The sequence below is a fragment of the Triticum aestivum genome, chromosome 7A (genome assembly GCF_018294505.1).
Source record: "Triticum aestivum cultivar Chinese Spring chromosome 7A, IWGSC CS RefSeq v2.1, whole genome shotgun sequence".
Lineage (NCBI taxonomy): Eukaryota > Viridiplantae > Streptophyta > Magnoliopsida > Poales > Poaceae > Triticum > Triticum aestivum.
In genome coordinates this window covers 112,221,603-112,247,767 of record NC_057812.1, presented here as the reverse complement: position 1 = coordinate 112,247,767, position 26,165 = coordinate 112,221,603, and the positions used below count along the sequence as shown (strand labels likewise).

At 46.5% G+C, this 26,165-nt stretch overlaps 2 protein-coding genes across 2 annotated transcripts; one reads left to right on the top strand and one right to left on the bottom strand.

The window, feature by feature from the left end:
- The first annotated feature begins 10,736 nt into the window (after positions 1 to 10,736).
- On the top strand, positions 10,737 to 12,532 carry LOC123153135 (cytochrome P450 89A2). The gene is made up of 2 exons (XM_044572400.1): positions 10,737 to 11,822; positions 12,119 to 12,532. Exons 1-2 carry the CDS (start codon positions 10,737 to 10,739, stop codon positions 12,530 to 12,532), a joined length of 1,500 nt encoding a protein of 499 aa, XP_044428335.1.
- Positions 12,533 to 22,567: 10,035 nt separating this feature from the next.
- On the bottom strand, positions 22,568 to 24,344 carry LOC123150203 (anthocyanidin 3-O-glucosyltransferase). Its single transcript, XM_044570032.1, has 2 exons — positions 23,726 to 24,344; positions 22,568 to 23,584 (listed from the first exon to the last, which is right to left on the bottom strand). Exons 1-2 carry the CDS (start codon positions 24,210 to 24,212, stop codon positions 22,698 to 22,700), a joined length of 1,374 nt encoding a protein of 457 aa, XP_044425967.1. The 5' UTR covers positions 24,213 to 24,344; the 3' UTR covers positions 22,568 to 22,697.
- Between the last annotated feature and the right edge of the window lie 1,821 nt (positions 24,345 to 26,165).

The window sequence follows — 26,165 nt, the reverse complement described above, 5'->3', positions numbered from 1 at the left end:
CACATCAAAATGTATTACTTCCAACAAGTTGCTTTCTAGTTCCATTTTACTAAAAATGAGGCTTTCAGTCATCTTGCCCATGTGGTATGATTTGCATGTCTCAAGTGATTCAAAATCAAGTGAGTCCAAACGGTCCATTTGCATGGAGTTTCTTCATGCATATACACCAATAGACATGGTTCGCATGTCTCCAACTTTTCAAAATGAGTGAGCCCAAAGATCCATCAACATGGAGCTTCTTCATGCGTTTTATACCGATATGACTTATGTGGCAGTGCCACAAGTAGGTGATACTATCATTACTATCTTATATCTTTTGGCATGAACATGTGTAGTATCACTACGATCGAGATTCAATGAACCATTCATTTTAGGTGCAAGACCATTGAAGGTATTATTCAAATAAACAGAGTAACCATTATTCTCCTTAAATGAATAACCGTATTGCGATAGACATAATCCAATCATGTCTATGCTCAACGCAAACACCAATCTCGATGGTAGAGGGAGCGTGCGATGCTTGATCACATCAAGCTTGGAAAAACTTCCAACACATATTGCCAGCTCACCTTTAGCTAGTCTCCGTTTACTCCACAGCCTTTTATTTCGAGTTTACTAACATTTAGCAACCGAAGCGGTATCTAATACCATGGTGCTACTAGGAGTACTAGTAAAGTACACATTAACACAATGTATATCCAATATACTTCTATCGACCTTACTAGCCTTCTCATCTACCAAGTATCTAGGGTAATTCTGCTCCAGTGGCTGTTCCCCTTATTACAGAAGCACTTAGTCTCGGGTTTGGGTTCAACCTTGGGTTTCTTCACTAGAGCAGCAGCTGATTTGCCGTTTCATGAAGTATCCCTTCTTGCCCTTGCCCTTCTTGAAACTAGTGGTTTCACCAACCATCAACAATTGATGCTCCTTCTTGATTTCTACTTTTGTGGTGTCAAACATCGCGAATATCTCAAGGATCATCATATATGTCCATGATATATTATAGTTCATCACGAAGCTCTAGCAGCTTGGTGGTAATGAGTTCGGAGAAACATCACTATCTCATCTGGAAGATCAACTCCCACTCGATTCAAATGATTGTTGTACTCACACAATCTTGAGCACAAGCTGAACAATTGAGCTTTTCTCCCTTAGTTTGCAGGCTAAGAAAATCGTCGGAGGTCTTATACCTCTTGACGTGGGCACGAGCCTGAAATTCCAATTTCAGCCCTCGAAACATCTCATATGTTTTGCGACGTTTCAAAACGTCTTCGGTGCCTCAATCTCTAAACCGTTTAACTGAAGTATCACGTAGTTACCAAAATGTGTATGTCAGATGTTCGCAACATCCACAGACGACGTTCGAGGTTCAGCACACTGAGCGGTGCATTAAGGACATAAGCCTTCTATGAAGCAATGAGGACAATCCTCAGTTTACGGACCTAGTCCGCATAATTGCTACTATCATCTTTCAACTAAATTTTTTCTAGGAACATATCTAAACAGTAGAACTGAAGCGCGAGCTACGACATAATTTGCGAAGACCTTTTGACTATGTTCAGGATAATTAAGTTCATCTTATGAACTCCCACTCAGATAGACATCCCTCTAGTCATCTAAGTGATTACATGATCCGAGTCAACTAGGCCGTGTCCGATCATCATGTGAGACGGACTAGTCATCATCGGTGAACATCTTCATGTTGATCGTATCTACCATACGACTCATGCTCGACCTTTCGGTCTCTTGTGTTCCGAGGCCATGTCTGTACATGCTAGGCTCGTCAAGTCAACCTAAGTGTTTCGCGTGTGTAAATCTGGCTTACACCCGTTGTATGTGAACGTAAGAATCTATCACACCCGATCATCACGTGGTGCTTCGAAACGACGAACTTTCTCAACTGTGCACAGTTAGCGGGAACACTTTCTTAAAATTTTAATTAGGGATCATCTTATTTACTACCGTTGTTCTAAGCAAATAAGATGTATAAACATGATAAACATCACATGCAATCAAATAGTGACATGATATGGCCAATATCATATTGCTCCTTTTGATCTCCATCTTCGGGGCTCCATGATCATCATTGTCGTCGGCATGACACCATGATCTCCATCATCATGATCCCCATCATTGTGTCTCCATGAAGTTGTCTCGCCAACTTATTACTTCTACTATTATGGCTACCGGTTAGCAATAAAGTAAAGCAATTACATGGTGTTGTACAATGACACGCAGGTCATACAATAAATAAAGACAACTCCTATGGCTCCTGCCGGTTGTCATACTCATCGACATGCAAGTCGTGATTCCTATTACAAGAACATGATCAATCTCATACATCACATATCATTCATCACATTCTTCTTGGCCATATCACATCACATAGCATACCCTGCAAAAACAAGTTAGACGTCCTCTAATTGTTGTTTGCATGTTTTACGTGGCTGCTATGGGTTTCTAGCAAGAACGTTTCTTACCTACGCAAAAACCACAACGTGATATGCCAATTGCTATTTACCCTTCATAAGGATCCTTTTCATCGAATCCGATCCGACTAAAGTGGGAGAGACAGACACCCGCCAGCCACCTTATGCAACTAGTGCATGTCAGTCAGTGGAACCGGTCTCAGGTAAGCGGACGTGTAAGGTTGGTCCGGGCCGCTTCATCCCACAATGCCGCTGAATCAAGATTGGACTAGTAACGGTAAGCATATTGAAAAAAATCAACGCCCACAACTACTTTTTGTTCTACTCGTGCATAGAAACTACGCATAGACCTAGCTCATGATGCCACTGTTGGGGAACGTAGCAGAAATTCAAAATTTTCTATGCATCACCAAGATCAATCTATGGAGAAGTCTACCAACGAGGGAAGGAGAGTGCATCTACATACCCTTGTAGATCGCTATACGGAAGCGTTCAAGTGAACCGGGTTGATGGAGTCGTACTCGTCGTGATCCAAATCACCGATGATCCTAGTGCCGAACGGACGGCACCTCCGTGTTCAACACACGTACAGCCCGGTGACGTCTCCTATGCCTTGATCCAGCAAGGGGAGAAGGAGAGGTTGGGGAAGACTCCATCCAGCAGCAACACGACGGCGTGGTGGTGGTGGAGGAGCGTGGTACTCCAGCAGGGCTTCGCCAAGCACCGCAAGAGACGAGGAGGGAGAGGGGTAGGGCTGCGCCAAGAAGGAGATTGAATCGTGTCTCTGGCAGCCCAAAACCTCAAGTATATATAGGGAGAGGGGAGGGGCTGCGCCCCCACCTAGGTTTCCACCCCTAGGGGTGGCGGCTAGCCCTAGATCCCATCTAGGTGGGGCGGCCAAGGGGGGAGAGAGGGGGGCGCACCACTAGGTGGGCCTTAGGCCCATCTGAGCCTAGGGTTTGCCCCCTTCCACTCTCCCTTGCGCCTTGGGCCTTGGTGGGGGGCGCACCAGCCCACCTGGGGCTGGTCCCCTCCCACAGTTGGCCCATGCAGCCCTCCGGGGCTGGTGGCCCCACTTGGTGGACCACCGGGACCCTCCCGGTGGTCCCGGTACATTACCGATAAAACCCGAAACTTTTCCGGCGACCAAAACAGGACTTCCCATATATAAATCTTTACCTCCGGACCATTCCGGAACTCCTCGTGACGTCCGAGATCTCATCCGGGACTCCAAACAACATTCGGTAACCACGTATATCTATTCTCTATAACCCTAGCGTCATCGAACCTTAAGTGTGTAGACCCTACGGGTTCGGGAACCATGCAGACATGACCGAGATAACTCTCCGGTCAATAACCAACAGTGGGATCTGGATACCCATGTTGTCTCCCACATGTTTCAGGATGACCTCATTGGATGAACCACGATGTCAAGGACTTAATCAATCCCGTATACAATCCCTTTGTCTAGCGGTACGATACTTGCCCGAGATTCGATCGTCGGTATCCCGATGCCTTGTTCAATCTCGTTACTGGCAAGTCTCTTTACTCGTTCCGTAACACATCATCCCGTGATCAACTCCTTGGTCACATTGTGCACATTATGATGATGTCCTACCGAGTGGGCCTAGAGACACCTCTCCGCACGGAGTGACAAATCCCAGTCTCGATTCCTGACAACCCAACAGACACTTTCGTAGATACCTGTAGTGTACCTTTATAGCCACCCAGTTACGTTGTGACGTTTGGCACACCCAAAGTATTCCTACGGTATCCGGGAGTTGCACAATCTCATGGTCTAAGGAAATGATACTTGACATTAGAAAAGCTTTAGCATACGAACTACACGATCTTTGTGCTAGGCTTAGGATTGGGTCTTGTCCATCACATCATTCTCCTAATGATTTGATCCCGTTATCAACGACATCCAATGTCCATGGTCAGGAAACCGTAACCATCTATTGATCAACGAGCTAGTCAACTAGAGGCTCACTAGGGACATGGTGTTGCCTATGTATCCACACATGTATCTGAGTTTCCTATCAATACAATTCCAGCATGGATAATAAACGATTATCATGAACAAGGAAATATAATAATAATCAATTTATTATTGCCTCTAGGGCATATTTCCAACATATAGCTCAGCTGCAGTTAAGACAGGGATGAAGATCAAAAGGCCAGCAGGAAGACAACCAATGTCTAAGGCTAGAGCATCCTCTCAAGCATCTTTGGAATCTCAACCCAAAGAGCCTATTGCAGAAGGAAAGAAAAGGAAGGAAAGGGTCAAGAAGACCATGGCCAGAGTGATTGGAAAGGCTTCGATGTTGGAAGAAGAAGAGGAAGAAGAGGTTGCTGCACCAGCACCCAAGGCACAAAAGCTTATGGGTGATGCTATCAGGACTGGGGCTGCATCATCAAAGTCCAAAGAAGCACCCAAAGCTGCCTCCAAGCCTAAGACTGCACCAAAGAGAAATACCAGAAACATACTAGCTGCTGAGAAGAACAAGGCCCCAGTGCCTGAGACTGTTGCTGAAGAAGAAGATGAAGAGCATGTTCTGAGAAAATTGAAGCCAAAAATTCCAGACCACAATGATGCTCATCCTGTGGCTGAGAACATGAAGATCAGGAGAGACTCAGGACCGAGGAAATGGAGAGAGATAGATCCATATGCTACAAGGAGAAGGACTGCTATTGATTATAGGTTCCACAAAAGGAACAGCAGGATTTCTATGAGACAGTGATGCTGGACAAGAAGCCTATAGTGTGTGAAATAAGGTGGGTCGACTGGAAGTATATCAAGGAAAATGAGGAACACTATCCTGGTGTGTTTGATAGCTTCAGTGCTTGTGGAGTTGCAGACTTTGTTGGGCAGAAGCTCACAAAGTGGAATGAGGAGCTCATAATGCAAATCTACTCCACGGCACACTTCTATCCAGATGGCAGGATAGTATGGATGTCTGAAGGTACAAGGTACCAATCAACTATTGAGGAATGGGCCAATCTGATCAATGCCCCAAAGGAAAGTGAAGATGACTTGGATGTTTATGCCAAGAAAAAGATGGATCACAATTCTATGTCACAGATGTACAAGGAGATTCCTGAAGATGCTCTTGAGACTTTCAAGTTTGGGTCAGTCCATTTTCTTCTGTCAGGACTGCCAACGATCAACTGGATCCTAAGGCACACTCTTTTGCCCAAGTCAGGTGACCACAACATGATCAGAGGGCATGCAATTAACTTGCTACATATATTTGATGTGCCACAGAAGTTCAAAGTCATGAGCCTTATAGTTGAGACTATCAAGAGGACTGCAGCTGACCAGAAAAGAAGTTGTGGATATGCCCCACAGATCCAGGAGTTGATAAACTCAAAGATGGGCACAGGCACATACTTGTTGGATAAGGAACACTTGCCTATCTATCCTGACTTCAAGGACAACCAAGTTGTGATGAATGAAGATGAACCCTCCTTAGTGCAAGCACAAGCAAAGAAGGAGAAGGCAAAGAAAGAGAAGACTGCCAAGATGCCAACTCAAGAGGAGGCATATGAGTACTTTTTGAAAAGCAAGCAGGACCAGCTTGGTTACTTGATAGCATCATCTCTGAGGATTGAGAAGGGGTTGGCCACCCTAACTCAAAACCAGGAGAGCCTGGAAAGAATCGTGGAACAAAAAATCTATGATTTAGATGTCAAAATAACTAAGATTCAGTCTGTTGTGGAGCAGCTACAGGATGACATGCGGGAGAGGAAGGGCAAGACAAGCACTGATGCATTTGCCAGAGTGCCTCGAGCTCAGAGGTCTACTGCAGTGCCTGTACCAGACACTAGAGTCACTTCATCTGCACTAGCTACAGCTCCAGTGAAACCAGCTCCAGCACCTAGCCCATCATCTCCGTCTACTTCGACTGAAGCCTTCGTCCTTGGAGTTCTCCGGACACCACCACCTAAAGACCAAGCCTGAGAGACGTTCTAGTGCTATGCATTTTTTATGAACTTTTTGGTAACTTGTTGCCAAAGGGGATAAAAGTGTATAGATCATAGGCTTCGAGAGAGAGCGTTGCTTTTTATTCTCTCTTGCTTTGGTGGTTGAACTTTGTTTGTCTTTTGATTGCTTGAGATACTATGCTATTATCTGTGAGACATTGATGATCATGTGGTTGATCATAAGCTACACTTATGCTTGTTAAATGATATTATCTTACTTATCCTTATATGATCATTCACTTTGCTTGGTGATGAGTGCATGTATTTAATTCTTATCATTTTGATCGCTCCACCAAGATGTATGTGACATGGAAGAGTAACCCATGATCCTAACTCATTGTGCATTTGCAGTCCAAAGCAAATCTTAAGATATGCACAAATTTAGGGGGAGCTCTTGCTTTTCACATACTTCTCAAAGCGACGATATCTTTCACTCTTATTATCATTTGTCGAAGCTTTGATCTATATGTTGTCATCAATTACCAAAAAGGGGGAGATTGAAAGTGCAACTATCCCCAGGTGGTTTTGGTAATTCCTAACAACATATAGCTCATTGAGCTAATATTATTCCAAGATTAATATTTCAGGAAAAGCTCAATGAATGGCATGGCATGGATGAGGAAAGTGGATCCCTCAAAATTCTAAGGACAAAAAGTTTGGCTCAAGCTTCAAGATTAAGACTCTACATTTTATATTTTAGTGATCCAAGATCACATTGAGTCTATAGGAAAAGCCAATACTATCAAGGAGGGATAAGGTGTTGCTTAATGGCTTGCTTGCTCAAAGTGCTTAGTGATATGCTCCAAAACCCTCAACTACCTTCCCACATCCACATATGACCTAAACCAAAAGTCAAACTCGGCCCCACCGATTCTTTCTATCCGGCGCCACCGAGTTTCAAATGTCATGGCCACTGCCACAAACCCTAGCAATTCGGTCTCACCGATAGGGATCTCGATCTCACCGAGATGGGATTGTAATCTCTCTGTTTCCCTTCGTAACGTTTCGGTCTTACCGAGATGAGCGATCGGTCCCACCGAGATTGCAATGTAAACTCTTGGTTTCCCTTTTGTAACATTTCGGTCTCACCGAGATGAGCGAATCGGTCCCACCGACCTGACCAACTCTCTGGTTAGCTTATTACCAAAATCGGTCCCACCGAGTTTATGTAATCGGTCACACCGAGATTACGTTATGCCCTAACCCTAACCATATCGGTCCTACCGAGTTGCATCTTAGTCCCACCGAAAATCCTAACGGTCACTAGGTTTGCTGAATCGGTCCAACCGAGTTTAACCATTCGGTCCCACCGAGTTTGGCAAATTGTGTGTAACGGTTAGATTCTGTGTGGAGGCTATATATACCCCTCCACCCACTCTTCATTCGTGGAGAGAGCCATCAGAACATACCTACACTTCCAATACACATTTTCTGAGAGAGAACCACCTACACTTGTGTTGAGGTCAAGATATTCCATTCCAACCATATGAATCTTGATCTCTAGCCATCCCCAAGTTGCTTTCCACTCAAATCTTCTTTCCACCAAATTCAAATCCTGTGAGAGAGAGAGTTGAGTGTTTGGGAGACTATCATTTGAAGCACAAGAGCAAGGAGTTTATCATCAACACACCATTTATTACTTCTTGGAGAGTGGTGTCTCCTAGATTGACTAGGTGTCACTTGGGAGCCTCCGACAAGATTGTGGAGTTGAACCAAAAAGTTTGTAAGGGCAAGGAGATCGCCTACTTCGTGAAGATCTACCGCTAGTGAGGCAAGTCCTTCGTGGGCGACGGTCATGATGGAATAGACAAGGTTGCTTCTTCGTGGACCCTTCGTGGGTGGAGCCCTCCGTGGACTCGCGCAACCGTTACCCTCCGTGGGTTGAAGTCTCCATCAACGTGGATGTATGATAGCACCACCTATCGGAACCACGACAAAAACATCCGTGTCTCCAATTGCGTTTGAATCCTCCAAACCCTTTTCTTTACATTCTTGCAAGTTGCATGCTTTACTTTTCGCTGCTCATATACTCTTTTGCATGCTTACTTGAATTGTGTGGAGATTGCTTGACTTGTGCTAAGATAGCTAAAATTTGCCAAGAACTAAAATTAGGAAAAGGCTAGATTTTTATTTGGTCAAGTAGTCTAATCACCCCCCCTAGACATACTTTCGATCCTACACCGTCGTCATTGGAGGAAGAGGAGATGACGATGTCACCCTTCAAGCGTCGGACGATGCAGTCCTGCTTCCGCTTGAGTTTCGCCACCCTTGTCGCCTCCGCTGCCTCCCGCTCGGACTGCTCAATGCGGAGCCGGCGTGCCTTGGCGTTTATCCTCCAGAGCCGCCTGGCGTTCGTCTCCGCCGTCGTAAGTGACCGACGATACACCCACTGGAGGAGCCGCTCCTTCTTGTCGAGCACCGCCGGCATCCCATGACGGCGGCGGGAGGACTGCGTGTTGGATTTATAGGAACCACATACCTGATAATTTACATACAAACACCGTGGTAACTTCAACTACGAGGGAAAATTGGTTGAAAACATACCCCTGATAACTTTTTTTTGCGGGTGAATACCCCTGGTAACTTATGTGTGAAGAGCATGGTTATTTATGAATCACACACCTGATAACTTGCGTACAAACACTGTTATAACTATGGCGGGGGTGGGGCCGGGTTGTTGTAATACACCCCTGATTACTTCTGTATAAATAGCATGGCAATTTATGTACCACATATCTGATAACTTGGGTGCAACACGCTGATAACTTTTGACGCAAGAATATATAGTTGAAGAAACATGTCCTCGGGAACTTTTGTGCAAATTACATGGTAATTTACGCACATTAGACCTGATAACTTACGTACAAATACAGTGATAAGTTTGCCCCGATAACTCATGTGTAAATAACATGGTAATGCACGCACAACTTAGTTGATAACTTACATAGTCCATGTGTGATAACTTTTGACTAGGAAGGCAGGATGGACTTGTCTGAAAAACATCCTTCGGTAACTCATGTGTGAATAGCTTGGTAATATACATACAACAAAACTGATAAGTTAGTTGGCCCATGTTTGACAAATTTTTGGCTGAAAAAAGTTATCGAAACATAACAACATGAGATCTAGTTTCGAAGGTATAGTCTCTACGAATTTTTTATGTGAAAATGATTTTTGTATCGGAGTGAAGGTTTGAGTTACAAAACATTTCAACTTTTTTGAATTTCGGTGGAATCTTCCCTGACATTAGCATTTTTTGTCCTCTAAGGTATGCGTGAATGTGCATGTGGAGAGAAGGTCAAAGGAACTATTTTCTATGTCTCGATAATTTCTGTGTAAACAACATAATAACTTTCATAGCACATGCATGGTAATTTTTAACTTGAAAAAAAGTCATCGGTACATACCAACATGGGATCTAGTTTCAAGATCTCGTCTCGACAAATCTTTTATGTGAAAACAGTTTTTTTTATCAGACCGATGGTTTGAGATGTTGCGTGTTCGCAGCAATCGCTTGCGTACTCCTGTGCTGGATCTCTCTAAGATTGAAGATTGTCATCATGTATGCGCGTATCTATATCGATCAATCATTTTATTATCTAGTGCATGCATGCTTGTACACATGGGAAGAAGGTTGAAAGATCATTTTTCATGCCCGGTAATTTCTGTGAAAACAACTTGGTAACTTATGTGTCGCAGACGTGATAACTTATGTAGTACTATATGACTGGTAATTTTTTATTTGAAAAAAAGTTGTCGAAACATATCAATATGAGATCTAGTTTTGAAGATCTCGTCGTTGTGTGAAGTCAGATTTTCAAATCGGTCGATGATTTGAGCTACAAAACATTTTGAACTTTCAGTTTTAGAAAAGAATCTGCTGACATCATTAATTCTATCTTTTTCCTGCATGCATTTATAAGAGCTTCTAATTAAGCTAACCTGATGGACGAAGCTAGCATGCATGCACGCATGCGTTCGGATATATTATTATGGTCCAGTCGTCCGGATTTTAGCACTGTCCTTTCTAAAAACAATGCTTTTTCATAAGATGCCAATCTCTCAAGCAAGTTGAAGTTTGTCATATCCCCGCAAAAGAAGAACAAAGACGATGACTTGCTCTCCACTTGTCAACTCGTATTTAACAAATCTATATACCAGTACAGCAATATGAGACTTTTTTTCTTGCTTGGTGTTGGGTGAAGCGATCCATCGATGGGTCAAGTGCAAGTGTGCAACCTCCAAGGTCTACAAAGAAGTGAAAGTACGTAGCAGTAGCAACTCTGGTGAGGTCGGGCCATCAGCTAGAGCTAGCTAGCCATGCAAGACGTGATCCTCCTCTTGCTTCTCATGGCGCTCCTCGTCGTCGTGGGCAGCCTGCTCCGGCGTGCACCGCCGTTCAAGGAAATGAAAACCCGCCTCGCCGCCGCCAAGTGGGCTCTCGTACGGGACTTCTCCGCTGCCTTGCGGCAGGACGTCGTCGTCACAGACCGTGTGACCGCGCACCACCTCCTCGTCCGCCGCGGTGCCGGGGGCGCGTTCTGCAACCGCCCGCCGACGAGCACGGCCAGCTCCGTCCTCTCGCGCCAGCGTCACCACAACATAGGTTCGGCGCCCTACGGCGCGCTGTGGCGCGGCATCCGCCGCAACCTCGTCTCGGAGGTCTTCCACCCGTCGCGCCTCCGCGTCTACGCCCCCGCCCGGCGCCGCGCGCTCTGCGGCCTCGTCGCGGACCTCCGGGAACAGTGCAAGTCGTCTAACGATGGCTTGGTCCTCGCGGCCGAGAGCATGCACGCTGCTCTGTTCGGCCTCAGCGCCGCCATGTGCTTCGGCGGCGACGTCGACTCGCGCCTCGTCCGCGCCATGGCCGATGGCATGGAGGAGCTCATTCGGTCCCTCGTTGGGCTGCGTGTCTTTGCCGCACTCCCGGCGTTGACCGAGCTAATCTACCGGGACCGGTGGAACAAGCTGGTCACACTCAGGCGGCAGCAGGAGGAGATGTACCTCCCGCTCGTCAATGCCCGGCGCGGCCTGCTGCGCCGCCCTTCCGGCGAAGCTCCAACCTATGTGGACACGCTCATCGAGCTCCTCGTCCCAGACGACAGCCACTTCGACTCCGGTGCAAAGGCTAGTAAGCAAAGGCTAACAGACGGCGAGTTGGTGGGGCTCTGCTCGGAGTTTCTTGGCGCCGGCACGGAGCCGGCGACGGCGGCGCTGCAGTGGGTCATGGCCAACTTGGTGAAGCATGTGGACGTGCAGGAGGCCGTCCGGAGCGAGATCGACGCCTTCGTTGGAGCGGACGCCGAGGAGGTCAGTGAGGACGACCTCGGCAAGCTGGAGTACCTCAACGCTGTCCTCATGGAGGCGCTGCGGCTGCACCCCACGGTGCCGTCGGTGGCCAGGCAGGTGAGCAATACAATGGTAGGTGTTTAGGGGGGTTTTAAAGAAATAAATCAGGTTTTTTTAAAGCACCAGTGTCTATTTATACAGAGTAGACACTTAACTAAACGTCTCACATATAAAAATAAGCATCGGTGTTTAAAAAAATCGGTTTATCTTTCTAAGCACCTTTCTAAACATCTTACCATTGTACTGGGCCTAATTAACTGCTTTCCAATTCTAAATCCAAAACTAGTTAGTCAGTCGAGGTCACACGCACGTAATGTACTTATACCTAATATTCTCTTGCTGATGACGACAAGGTGATGCCCGACGACCACGTCTTTCTCGACGGTCGTCGCGTCGCGGCGGGGACGACGGTGCAGTTCCCCCTGGAGCGTCTGGCGCGGGACGAGACGGCGTGGGCCGAGCCGGACAAGTTTGCACCGGAGAGGTTCCTTGCCGGCGGCGGGGGCGACGGCGTGAGCCTCGTGGCGGCGGCAGGAAGCGCCGGAGAGATCAAGATGATGCCGTTCGGCGCCGGCAGGAGGATGTGCCCCGGCATGGGCGTGGCGATGCTCCACCTTGGCTACTTCGTGGCAAACCTGGTGAGGGAGTTCGAGTGGACGGAGGCAGAAGGCGACCTCGCTGTCGACCTCGAGCCGCAGGTCGGGTTCTTGAACGTCATGGAGCGGCCACTCCGTGCTCTGCTCAAGCTGCGGAATAAAAGGGCCTGAGCTTCTGGAGCGAGCTTCTTCGGACCCATAAACAGCGGTGAAGAGAAGCACTGACAAACCACGGTCTATCTTTCTTTTGCGGCTTCCATTATCTAAGTTTATTTATTGTCTGAATTGTTTGATCAAAAGTCTATAATGCCCGACTGTAACTGTAATTGTGTCCCATCATAAGTCTGCGCGGCAAGGGTCAGCCGTTGCTGAACTGTATTTATACTGAAGTCATTTTATAGGGTTGGACTATATCTCATCTGAATATGAGATAATACCTCACGTCTAAGTATTACCTCAACACTTCTCTTAAAAAATGTATGATATCAACACTGTTTGTCATTGATTCGAACTTGAGACCGTGTGTGTGAGGGGCTATCTGATTCAGACATTTTTGCAGCGACGTGGTGTATCGCGTTGGAGTTGCCCTAAGAAGCTCCTCCTTCGCCCAATTAGTCAAGTCGAAGAAGCCTACACCACTGATTTGGCATTGAAACGAAATAAAACTTTGAAGGGGTGAAAAAGTAACTTGTTTAAATAGGCTGGTTTGATGGAAATTCTGTTAGATTGGGTGAAATGTGTCACGAGAGGAGGGGGGAAAAGTTGGTATTTACTGTATAACTTGCTTTGGGGGGGGGGGGGGGGGGGGGCGACGACGACACGACTCATAATCTGTGAAAACGACCAATAGTTCGACGCATGGACTATATGTAAGTCGACGGTTTTTTTTTAGGTGTAAGTCAAACTTGCGAGCCACGACGAGACCGAGACGTGGACGAGCGGGCCTGAATCGTGATGGGGCTGCAGGTCGAGGGGGGTAATGGCCAGCATAGCGGTGGGACGGTCGAGGGGGTGACGGGGCGGTCGCTGATGGTTGTGGCTGGCGGTTAAGGCTGGGCTGGGAGGAGGCGCCGGAGGATGGAGATCCTAGCCCTTGGATGGGGATTCGATGGTAAAAAGAAGAGTCAATTACATTGGTGGTGGTATAACTTGGTGTAAACGATCATTTTAATGCTAGAACTTGCGGTATACATTAAAGTGGTGCAAGAACTTGGCTTGAACGTGCAAATAAGGTGCAAATCTCATTTGTATACGCCGGTGAAGCTGACGAGGCATGACATCATGGCGTACGGCCTGCTGTCAGTGACCATATGGTGCAGACTGGGCGTGTGTTCTCTTTTTGCAAAAAAGAACTCGATTTTTTTATTTTTCGTTTTTTATATGTGGCATCAGGTGGTCTCACCTGTCAGCCAAACATCACAAATTTTGTTGGTATTAGAAAGAAAAGTAGAAGCCAGGCAAGGATTCGAACCGATGACCTATTGTCAACCGAGAGCGCGGCTAGCAAACACACCAGATAACAACTGATGTTCTATATGCATAATCAATCTTTATATCTTTGCCAAATAACGTAAAATAAGATTTTTCATTCAAATAAAAAAGATACCGCCGTGGGATTTCGTACCAGCGACCTGACAATTACCATGAGGAGGACCTAGCAAATATACAACAAATGCCATTTTATTCGCAAAAAAACAAAAACAAATGCCATTTCATGCCTTAATATAGGATTGCTAACCTTTATGTCTACAACAGTACCCCCACTCACCCGGAAAAAAAAAAGACAGTACGTCCGCTTGGCTAAACAGACTGCAGTTAATTAGTGCGGTTCATTTTGTACATGTTTGTTTTTTTCCTTATTTTTAGCCCGAAAAACTGTAAACTGTAATTGTAAATATGTATTCATTTGAGAACCTGCACTCCGAGGCATACTAGGCTAGTTTTTTGTACCCATATATTTATATTGATTTAAAAATACATAACCTGTTTTTAGAAAACACACAAATTTTACTAAAATGCATGAACACTTTTAAAAAAACATAAAAAACATTAAAGCTTGCACAATTTTATATACAACATGAATATATTTAAAAAAATTGTAAATTTTTTTAACTGATATGATAAATTTTCTTAGATACACATATTTTCTAAAATTACTTCATATTTTATTTAATATGCAGAAACTTTGTAATTATACAATTAATCATAGTTTAATTGGATGGATTTTAAAAAATTAATAGATGAGCTTAGATTAGTCTAATATATTTTATTTATATGTATATTATTTACAATTATAATTTACATTACAACTTTTGAAAAGTGAAAAAATAACATAAATTGTAGCACAAGAGCATGTACTGTTGTAGACATAAACTGTACCAATTATATTTACACATGAGAGTACATAGTTGCTGTGGCACGCTCTCCTAATTGTTTTACTTTGGTAGCTCGCTCGAAACCCCATGGGCGTAACCCTTTTCAGGATTAAATTCTTGAGTTATGTTACTTAATTCCAAGATATAAAATGTGTGTATGCTTCTACGTCATGTTGTGAGCTCTGGGCTGATGGTTGCTGCGCACGCAGTTTGGACCGAGGTCACCGGTACGAATCCATTGGCGGCATATTTTTCATTCGAATAAAAATTGTGATGTTCCACTAACAAGTGGGACCGACTGGATGGCACACACTTGTCAGGGCCTTTTCGTGAGAAAAACACAGGTTTTTTTGCAAAAATAGCACACCACGCTTTCAGTTTTCACCATGCAGTACTGACGGTGAACCCTATGCCACGCTGTCATGCTTCATCAACGTCACAACCGTATACAAATGAGAGTTGCACCATATTTGCAAGTTGAAGTCAAGTTTTTGCACCACTTTAACGTATGCCGCAACTTCTAGCACCAAAGTGAACGTTTACGCCAAGTTCTAGCACCACCGATGTAATTGACTCTAAAAAGAAGTGACTTACACGAAAAAAATGGGTTGACTTACCAGGTAATCGGTCCCATAGTTCCAGCAGAATTAGCAAATCTATTATACATTTGTATGAGTACACGATCACACCCGACAAACTATCTTGACGAACTCGTCAAAGTTCTTCATGCAGCCGCCGTCAGGCTGGAATGCCTTGCCCGCCATGTTTTAGGTTAGTCTTATGGACCAAAAAAAATCTACATTAAAGGTACATCCTTTAAATTTTCATGTAAAAGTTTGGCTTTTTTTACTGTTAATTAGCTATTTTATCCTTAATGGAGGTAATCCACTCAAAGACTAAATATAGCAGACAGACCCGAAACAATGCCAAATTTTGGCATGTCACATTTAATGATGTATGTTTAGTGCTGAAAATTTTGAACACTAACTGTGGAAGGATCACTCACTTTGGATGCAAATGGGTCTACTTCAAATGTATAGAAAATGCATTTAATTGCTTACTAGTAAGCATGCACATGAAATTCACGTGCATCAACAAGATGAGACATCGTTTCTAAAAAAAAAGACGAGACTTCATCTGTGCCTGGCTTGGGAAAGATACATAGACTTGGTGAATGGTGATGCCTCCCTCTATCCTAATGAAGCATGAAAATGTACCCAAAGAAATAGCTGCAAGCGGCGTGAGCTGCTCGACCTGTTCGTTGGAACCAACTGTTTTTTCCTTTTCTTTTCTGATGTTGATTATAAATATGATTTAGGTACCTGTGTTGTGAGTTTGAGTTTTGTGTTGGACAAGTATAGTACATCATAAGCAAGTTGTAATAAAATGGATATACTTCATAGCTAACTGCAACCTGAGTTTTTCAAGATTTTTCTTGTACACAGGGTTTACATGCACTAGTAGAAAACAGGGCTTTGGTCACGGGGCAATATTCACATTAGTCCCGGTTCAGTCACGAACCGGGACTAATGTGAGCATTGGTCCCGGTTCGTGCGGCTAAGGCATTAGTCCCGGTTCACCTGAGCCCTTTAGTCCTGGTTTGAGACACGAACTGAGACTAAAGGGTGCGATGCCCTTTAGTCCCGGTTTGTGTCTCAAACCGGGACTAAAGATTAGACCTTTAGTCCCGGTTTGAGACACGAACCGGGACTAAAGGGTGCGATGCCCTTTAGTCCCGGTTTGTGTCTCAAACCGGGACTAAAGGTCCAATTTTCAAACTCTACCCCCCCCCCCCCCCGATCGCCTTTTTTGTTTTGAAAAAAATCAAAAGAAAATGATAAAAACTTCAAAAAGTAAAATCCTTCGAGAGGTAGTTATATTACTACATCTACTAGTTAGGAAAAATTAAAACTTAAATTTGGACATGTTTTGCAAAAAATGTAGGGAAAATGTAAAATGGCTATAACTTTTGCATATGATGTCGGAAAAAACGTATAATATATCAAAATGTTCAGAACGAAAATCCTCAAATTCTCAAATTCTAAAAGGAAAAAAGGTTATGCTCAAATTTCAGTTTTTTTTGAATTTTTGTTAAATCTGGTCAAACTACTTATTCAAGAAGTATTAGTGTTACTAAATAATTATTCAAGAATATTAGTGTTACTAAATAATTATTTCAGTTTTTTTGAATTTTGGTCAACTGTGGTCAAACTATGGTCAAACAATGGTCAAACTACTTATTCAAGAAATATTAGTGTTACTAAATAATTATTTCAGTTTTTTGAATTTTGGTCAAATCTGGTCAAACTATGGTCAAATTGTGGTCAAACTAGGGTCAAACTGTGGTCAAACTACTTATTCAAGAGATATTAGTGTTACTAAATAATTATTGATTTTTAGAACAATAGTTTCAAACTCAAACAGTAAATGTGTGACTTCATGCTCAAGCTAAATTCCTGAGGGTTAATAGGATTGACATCTTACTATTGTCAGGAAAACAACAAGTGCAGACTTGGAAACGAGGGAGAATAGAACCCGAAAGTTAAGCGTGCTCAGGCTGGAGTAGTGAGAGGATGGGTGACCGTTCGAGAAGTTAGATGATTTGAAATGATGAAGGATTAAAGGTTAAATTGAGCAGTGATGAGGGGTGATTAGAGATTAGAGGTTAAAATAATTCAGAAAATTGAAATTCTAAAAAAAATCTAAATTTTAAAAAAAAAATTCAAAAAAGTTCATAAAATTTCTTTTAGTACCGGTTGGTGTTACCAACCGGGACTAAAGGTGGACCTCCAGGCAGCGGCCACGTGGAGGGCCTTTAGTCCCGGTTCCAGTAAGAACCGGGACTAAAGGGGGAGGCTTTAGTACCGACCCTTTAGTTCCGGTTACAGAACCGGGACTAAAGGCCCTTTTTCTACTAGTGATGATGTTGCCAATTAAATATAATGACAAGCATCTAGTTGATGTATAAAAGCAAAATTCAAAACAATTTGGTGAAGCCTATTGGGTGTTAACCAATAAAAGACAAGACGAATCTCCATGTATGCCAACATCAGCTAGACATCCGCTTATTTCAGTTGAGATTACAAGGGATGACCTTTACAATCGTGTCTCCACTCTCCACTTGAGAACAGTAGTTTCTAAGAAAAAAAGTATAACAAACAAACATATATTCAGCTAAGAAGCAATGCATTAGAAGTGAGTCATTTGATAGCAACATGTAGTGCATATACTTGGAAATTCATGTTGACATACCATTGAAAGGAACAAATCAATTTTATGGTTTAAACATATATTTAAAGCACATGCATGTATTACCGTTCTATCCTGACACCGGAGCTTCTTGGCACGAGCTCGTCTGGAGACTTCCAAGATGACAGACGGCTACATAGTTTGGTTGGCCCCAAATATGGGTACAACAGCGAATGTGGCGTCGACAATGGATACTCTGGCCCGTATAACCTATGCAGATATTTTCAGCCAGAATATTTCTTCAAGCTGGTACAACCTACAGATATTTTAAATGCATTTCACCATTAGCAATACTGCCTCTCTAGGTATTTATTATTCAAACGGGGAACACTCCCCTGGTCCAAAAAGAGAAATATATGCATCTAGATTATTATTTTCATCTGCATTTAAATAAGGGAAATAACTACATGCTAAACATGTCAGTGAAACTATAAATGTTTCCAACAGCTTCTAATATATGAGAAATACAAGGAGAAGCAAGAGCATCAACATTGATCTGAGACCTTATAACAAGCATGAAATATACACTTAGTACATAATTCACCATGTGCTTATCAAGATGGCAATAAAAGGTTAATGACAGTAAAAATGGGAGTTGACCTCTCTCTGGATCATCAAATAAAGATAAAACGTTTGCCCATCGGTGTTCATAAAATTAACTCATTATTTTTAGAAACATTAATTCGAGATATATGTCAGATGTGCACTTCTACTTATTCAATTTGGAAACATCACATACCTAATAGAGTTTGACTTACTTCAAACAGAACAGTCACATGCATGGTAATAGCACTCAATTTGTATAATGCCATTTGACCTTGCGATTATGAAACCCACCAAAGATCTTCTAGATGTGAGGTATAACAGTAGAAAACCCAGAATGACTCGAACTACTGGCCATCCAAACAGCAACATCAATCAGTTGGTTGCACCGATCGAAGATCTTGATGATGTCCTCGTATGACCGCAGCCTCCCTGTAGTAGAGCATGAGCTTGTGTTGCAGGCAGATAGCAAGGGAGCACGGGCAATTAAATCCTATAGGTCATTCACCCATCTCTTCCCATATCCCATCATAACGCTAGGCACTATGAGAAAAATGAGAAAATAAAATTATGTACTTCAAAGGCAACTAAGCAAAAACATCATAAAGCATTTGGAAAAGCATTTCATACGACTTGTAAGCAGGAGCATCAACATTTGGACCTGTAGCTTATATTTAGGCCCTGTTTGGTAGCAAAATATTTTCTATGTATTTCAAGAATACTACAGTTTTTCAGATTACCATAGTTTTATTTATAATGAGTTGTTTGGTTGCTCCTAAAAACTGTAATTTTAATACTACAGTATTTGTCAAAACACTGTTTTTTCTCTGTATTATAAAAAGAACCCAAGACCTCTTTTTTAAAAACTGAGCTGACGAAAAGAACGACGTCGCACGTCGTCAACGTCTTCCCTGCTGACTCGTCTTCCTCTATAAAAATTATTCGCTGCCACCGCCTGCGCTCTTTGTAGATGCCGCCGTGCGTCTTTCAGCTCCGCTCGTGAACTCACTGCTGCTGCATGTAGGCCTCTCTTCATGGCTCGTCGTTGTCCCATCTACTACAGCCCGCAGATGCAGAAGAAGGCCAAGCCGCCAGTTCTTGTGCAGCTCTGCCGCTTGGTTAGCCGCCGGCTACGCCGTGCTGCCGACCTCCTTTTTGGTCATGGCTGTTTAGCGGAGTTCATTTAGTGCAAGCTTTCTTATGCATGCTGATGGTAACACGCTGCTCTCTCGCCATGTGCATGGCTGTTCTTTGGCCAATCACTTTGCTGCATGCAACGACTAGCTTCGCTGACGTGTTTGCACTGTTAACGCTGCAATTGATTTTACGTCTCTGCGCCAAACAGGTCCTGTGTATTGCCAATACTACAAAATACTTTGCTTTGTCAAAACCACGGTATGTTATACCTACATGCTAAATTACTGTTGATATTTTGGTTTTTATAATACTTTACTATCAAACACAGCCTTAACAACTACTCCCTCCGTTCCCAAATACTTGTTTTTCTAGGCATTTCAAATGAACTCAACATACGGATGTATGTAGACATATTTTAAAGTGTAGATTCACTCATTTTGCGTCGTATGTAGTCACTCGTTGAAATATCTAGAAAGACAAGTATTTAGGAACGGAGGGAGTAACACATAGTAAATTTACTACGCCCGTTCGCCTCCTTGTGCCTACTTCTTCTGCATCTCCAGGCTACCAAATTTGATGTAGAAAATCAACTGCAAAGTTCCTGCAAAGTTCCAACTCCCTTATTCAAAATCTATTTGGCCAGAATCTATCTAGCTCCTAGGCATGGTTCTTTTGATAAATATTTGTCATTTTTAACCTTTTACATATGTATACATGGTATATCATTGGACATAGTATAATGATATTCACTAAAGATATGTGTTAATGTTCTTAATTCTCTTCCTTCTAACTGGCATAATGTGAGAAAATGTGCATGGTTCAGAAAAGTGATTCTTCCTGGGAAACTTCTTACTCCATATCTAAAACCAACATCAGTGTTCCAATACACTGAGTATCATTTCTTACTTATATCATTCTGTGATGTAAGCTTTGCAATTACTATATGTCAGTACAATCTTCGTTTTGAACCATGTCCAGAAAAAATCCAACGCCTTGGATAGCTTAAACTTGAGTAAATCATTCACACTGGGGTGCCTTGTATCTCTGGCTGGACATTTAATTAATCTGAGGTCCTTTCACAAAACAAAAAGGAGAGAGCAGCCATCGCCCATCGGTATTGAACACGGTAAGAGTTATATATACAGTAATTGTCATTGCAACATGGAGAAAGCTGAATATTACTATAAAATTGTATGGCGTTGTCGGACACATACCAGTGCAACGTGTCGAGGCGGCATGTCGAGCACACCACGGGCATGAAGCATGAAGGGGCCGCAGATCTACGACGGAGGAAAGTATTGATTCGGACCGGATTGCGGCGCTGGAGCGGGGAGGGGGGGGGGGGGGGGGGGGGGAGCGCCCGGGCACGGAGACGGATGGGTCTGCCGTGACATGGCTGTGGAGACACAGCTCAAGACAGCGTTTCTTGTGCCCAGCGCCGTCGCGTTACCGCACAAGATTCTTTGATTCTTTTGTACTAAGCAGCATTTCTGCAGAGTCCAAACACCACCACTGAATTCTTTCCTGCATATACAGCAGATACACAAACATATTACATTCCTTTTTCAGTTTCTTTTCTTCTCTCGTTTTCTTTCTTTGGACTAACAAATTCTTTCCAAGAACGCCAACATTCCCCTTGTTTTTACTTCCACATTCATCTATCCATCCATTCATACACTACACCTCACTGAAGCTCAAGCTGTACCCACATATCAGAGAGAGATTAGAGAGTGAGTGTAATCAACAAAGCACAGGAGGAAGAAGAGCAGAGTTCAGAGGAGGAGTTACGTTGCACTGCTGCATCCGCTGGTGACGCCTGTCTTAGGGATGTTGGCAAGCTGCTCCTTGTCGTCTAGGCATCAGATGAGCATGGCGCAACGACTACCATGCGGCTTCTCCAAGCGGGGCGGCCGCCGTGACTCGACAGTCCCCAGCGCCGCCCCCTGCGTGCCGGGCAGCGACGACCGGTGAGGCAACGACACCTGCTCCTTCTGGGCGCACCCAGCACCGCCGGTCACCCAGGCCGTGTCCTGGGGTGCCAAGCCGGAGCCCTCCGTCGTCGGCGACGGTGGCGGCAGGGCAGGGCCGTCAAGCGCCGTTGGCATCAATCCTCGTCGCCAGCGCCGCCGGCATCTGCCTCCCATCGCACACAACAGGGCCACCTCCCTCGTCCACGTCCTCGCCGACGCCTACGCAGCGCTCGCCGACTGCACCGTCCTGGAGGGACCTCCCCTTCATGGGGCTCGTCCGCCTCGGCTGCGGCGAAGGGCGCGGTTGCGGGAGGCGAACGGCACGGGAGGAGGCGGAGGAGGTCGTGCAGGCGGTTTTTCTTTCCTTTTTACCGTGGGGCAGATTAGCGATCGATCAGTCGTGGCTTAATGCGTGATTGGTAGCGTTAAACACAGAAGGATTAAGGGTCATTAGATTTTAATGATGGATGGATGTGATTTTCAGGATCTGCCCCTCTCTTCCTTTTTATAGTGGTAGTAGAAATATAACAAACTTATCTTGAAAAATGCGAAATTTTGACATGATACATGTAATGGTGTGCATTGAGTGTGGAAAAAAAATCAAGTCAACCAACAAAGCAACGCTCGATAAAAATACAAACTTGACTCATCCCCTCTCGAAACCTAGTTTCTTCCTCGGAGATTGTCTGGTTTGTAAGCAATCTACATGACAAATTTTTTGAAACATTCTTAATTTTTGAACCATGATCTTCATGAGTCATATCATGACACCATGCCAAGTTTCATGATTTTTGAGTATTGTTAGATTTTTTTTAATTAAAATGCCAAAATTTGATATGATACATGTAATGATGTGTGTTAATAGCTGAAAAAAAATTCAAGCCCAAATGTCAAATTACTCACTCTATGACTTTACCATTCTTACCACTTAGTGCATATAACAAAATAAATTGCCGTGAAAAAGTGGCAGGGATTCTTATACAATTGTACGAGTACATAGATATAGTATCAAATGAGACTTAGCAAGACTCTTATACTACAGTTGTATACGAGTACACACGATCACACCCGAGAAACTATCTTGACGAACTCGGCGAAGTTCTTCCTGCAGCCGCCGTCCGGCTGGAACGCCTTGCCCACCATGGCCTGCAGCTCCTGCGCCTTGGCCCTCATCCGCTCCCCATCCTCCCCGCGCAGCAGCGTCGCCACCGCGTTGGCCACGCCGCCGCGCGTCATCGGCCCGTCGAACGCCGTGCCGAAGCCCCACACGCTGGCCACCGACCGCGCGTTCATCGCCTGGTCGCCGAAGAAGGGGCGGCACGCCATGGGCACGCCGCTGGACACGCCCTCCAGCACCGACGCCCACCCGGCGTGCGTCACGAACGCGCCGACGGCGGCGTGCCGCAGCACGCCCACCTGCGGCGCCCACGGCACCACGAGGCCCGGCGCGCGCTCCAGGAACCCCGGCGGGAGCAGCGGCCACGACTCCTCGCGCAGCGACCACAGGAACGGCGCGCCGCTCGCCTCCAGCCCGGCCGCGAGCTCCTGCAGCTCCTCCGGCCGCGCCGAGGCGATCGTGCCGAAGCTGACGTACGCGACGGACCGCGCGGGCCGGCGGTCGAGCCAGGCGAGGCAGCCGTGCGGGTCGGCCGGCGCTTCGTTGGTGTCTGCTGCGGGCTCGGCGCCGGGGAGGAGGTGGTAGGGGCCGAGGGGCAGGCAGTTCGGGAGCTCGGCGGCGAGGGCGGCGGTGAGCTCGGGCGGGTCGAGGCCCGGGAAGGTGTTGAGAGCGACGGCCGTGGCCGCTTTAGGAACGCGCTGCGCCAGGCGGTGGAGCAGGAGGCTGATGACGTAGTTGAAGTCGCCGGAGATGACGCCGTCGGGGAGGTCCCGGACGCGGTAGCCGCCGAGGCCGGCGTGCGCGGTCAGCAGCTCCTCGGCTCGGCTCGCGGCTGCAGGTTAGGCACGCGACATAGAGATCAGAATACGACTCTCTAATTAATTAAACGTTTAAAACCCAAGAAAGAGATAAGGATAAGATTCTCTAGCTAAACTCCATGATAATCTCAACGGACACTCGAGCAAGAATGTACCCTGATCGCCGACGTCCTGGCGGAGCGCGTCGGTCCGGAGGTGCGCGAGGAGGGCGCAGGACGCGGCGGTCCAGACGGCCACCCACGGCGCGCCGGCAGCGGCGGCCGCCTCGGCGGCCATCCAGACGAACGCGTCCCCGACGACGCAGCTCACCCTGGCGCCGCCCGCGGCGGCGCGTGCCGCCTCCAGCCCGTCCCTGACCCCGCCGGCCTCGGCCGCGGCCATGAAGAGCTCCATTCGGCGCGGCGGCGGCAGCCACTTCGTCTCGCCCGGGGGCACCCCGTCCGGGACCTCGACGAAGCGCAGGTTCACCGGGAGCGCGCCGGCCTTGCCGAGCTGCGCGGCGTTGTCGGCGGTGGTGAGGAACGAGAGGCTCGTCCCGGGCGGCGCGGCGGCGGCGAGGGCGCGCGCGAAGGAGAAGAGCACGGCCGCGTGGGAGCTGAAGGGGAAGGCCACCACGGCGATGTGCGGCGGTGGGAGCACCATCGCGGTGTCGGTCTTTCGGTGGAGTAGCGAACGCCGCGATGGGTTTTGCCTTGCCTTGCCTTGCCTCGTGCCGTTGCCGTGTCGCGTGGCGGGTTTTATGGGAGAATGGGAGGGACGGTGGCATCCAATGGCGCGGCGCGCGCGTGATGGATGATAGTAGGTGGCGGGGGAGCGGCCGGCTTCCGGTGTGACGTTCAGGTGGGGGTGGGCGCGCGCGTGCGGTGCGTTGCGATGGATGGCTCGCGTGTGGCCACGTCGCGTGCGGCGCCGGTAGTTAAGCCTGGGCCGTGCGCTTGCCTGATTGGAAGGTGGCTGGCCCGTGCGCTTGAATCAACGCGTATTACTGTGTTACGAAAAAGGATTTCCCCACTTTATAAAGCATATCACCAAGCATCCAACACAAGAGTTTCAAGTATAATAAATCATAGAATTATGCTGGGGACACAGCAAGACAAGCCCCAAATTAGACTACTAGGAGACGCTAATCTGGCTCCGGAGGGGGCGGGCGAGGCGCCGTGGGAGGAGCAAAAGACGCAGCCGAGGCACGAAGACCCGTCATAATGTTGTCGATGACGCCTCGATCGCTCCGCTTACTAAGCGGCCTCCAGAGCTGCAAGAAGCCACACATTTTGTAGATCACATCAGTCACACGGAATGGAATCACTCGTTCGACGACTGATTTATTGCGGGTACACCAAAGGGACCAGACAAGGGTACCTAGCGCGACCCAAATAGGGGCGCATCTAGTCCCGGGGAGCCGGAGGAGCTCCCCGAACATATCCGGGAGGTTGTCATGGCACCATGTGCCCCCAACTACCTCCTGGAAGCAGATCCATAAGAACTGCGCTGCCAGGCACCGGAAGTGTTGGGGAACGTAGCAGAAATTCAAAATTTTCTACGCATCACCAAGATCAATCTATGGAGTAATCTAGCAACGAGGGGAAGGAGAGTGCATCTACATACCCTTGTAGATCGCAAAGCGGAAGCGTTCAAGTGAACGGGGTTGATAGAGTCGTACTCGTCGTGATCCAAATCACCGATGATCCTAGTGCCGAACGGACGGCACCTCCGTGTTCAACACACGTACAGCCCGGTGACGTCTCCCATGCCTTGATCCAGCAAGGAGAGAGGGAGAGGTTGAGGAAGACTCTATCCAGCAGCAGTACAACGGCGTGGTGGTGGTGAAGGAGCGTGGTGATCCAGCAGGGCTTCGCCAAGCACTACGAGAGACGAGGAGAAAGAGAGGTAGGGCTGCACCAACAGGGAGAGGAACTCGTGTGTATTGGGCAGCCCAAACCTCAACTATATATAGGGGGAGGGGAGGGGCTGCGCCCCCACCTAGGGTTCCCTCCCTAGGGGTGGCGGCAGCCCCCTAGATCCCATCTAGGGGCGGCCAAGGGGAGGGGAGAGGGGGAGGCGCACCAGGGTGGGCCTCAGGGCCCATCTTCCCTAGGGTTTGCCCCCTTCCCCTCTTCCTTGCGCCTTGGGCCTTGGTGGGGGACGCACCAGCCCACCTGGGACTGGTCCCCTCCCACACTTGGCCCATGCAGCCCTCCGTGGCTTGTGGCCCCACTTGGTGGACCCCCGGGACCCTCCCGGTGGTCCCGGTACGTTACCGATAAAACCCGAAACTTTTCCGGTGACCAAAACAGGACTTACCATATATAAATCTTTACCTCCGGACCATTCCGGAACTCCTCGTGACGTCCGGGATCTCATCCGGGACTCCGAACAACATTTGGTAACCACATACAAACTTCCTTTATAACCCTAGCGTCATCGAACCTTAAGTGTGTAGACCCTACGGGTTCGGGAGACATGCAGACATGACCGAGATGACTCTCCGGTCAATAACCAACAGCGGGATCTGGATACCCATGTTGGCTCCCACATGTTCCACGATGATCTCATCGGATGAACCACGATGTCAAGGACTTAATCAATCCCGTATGC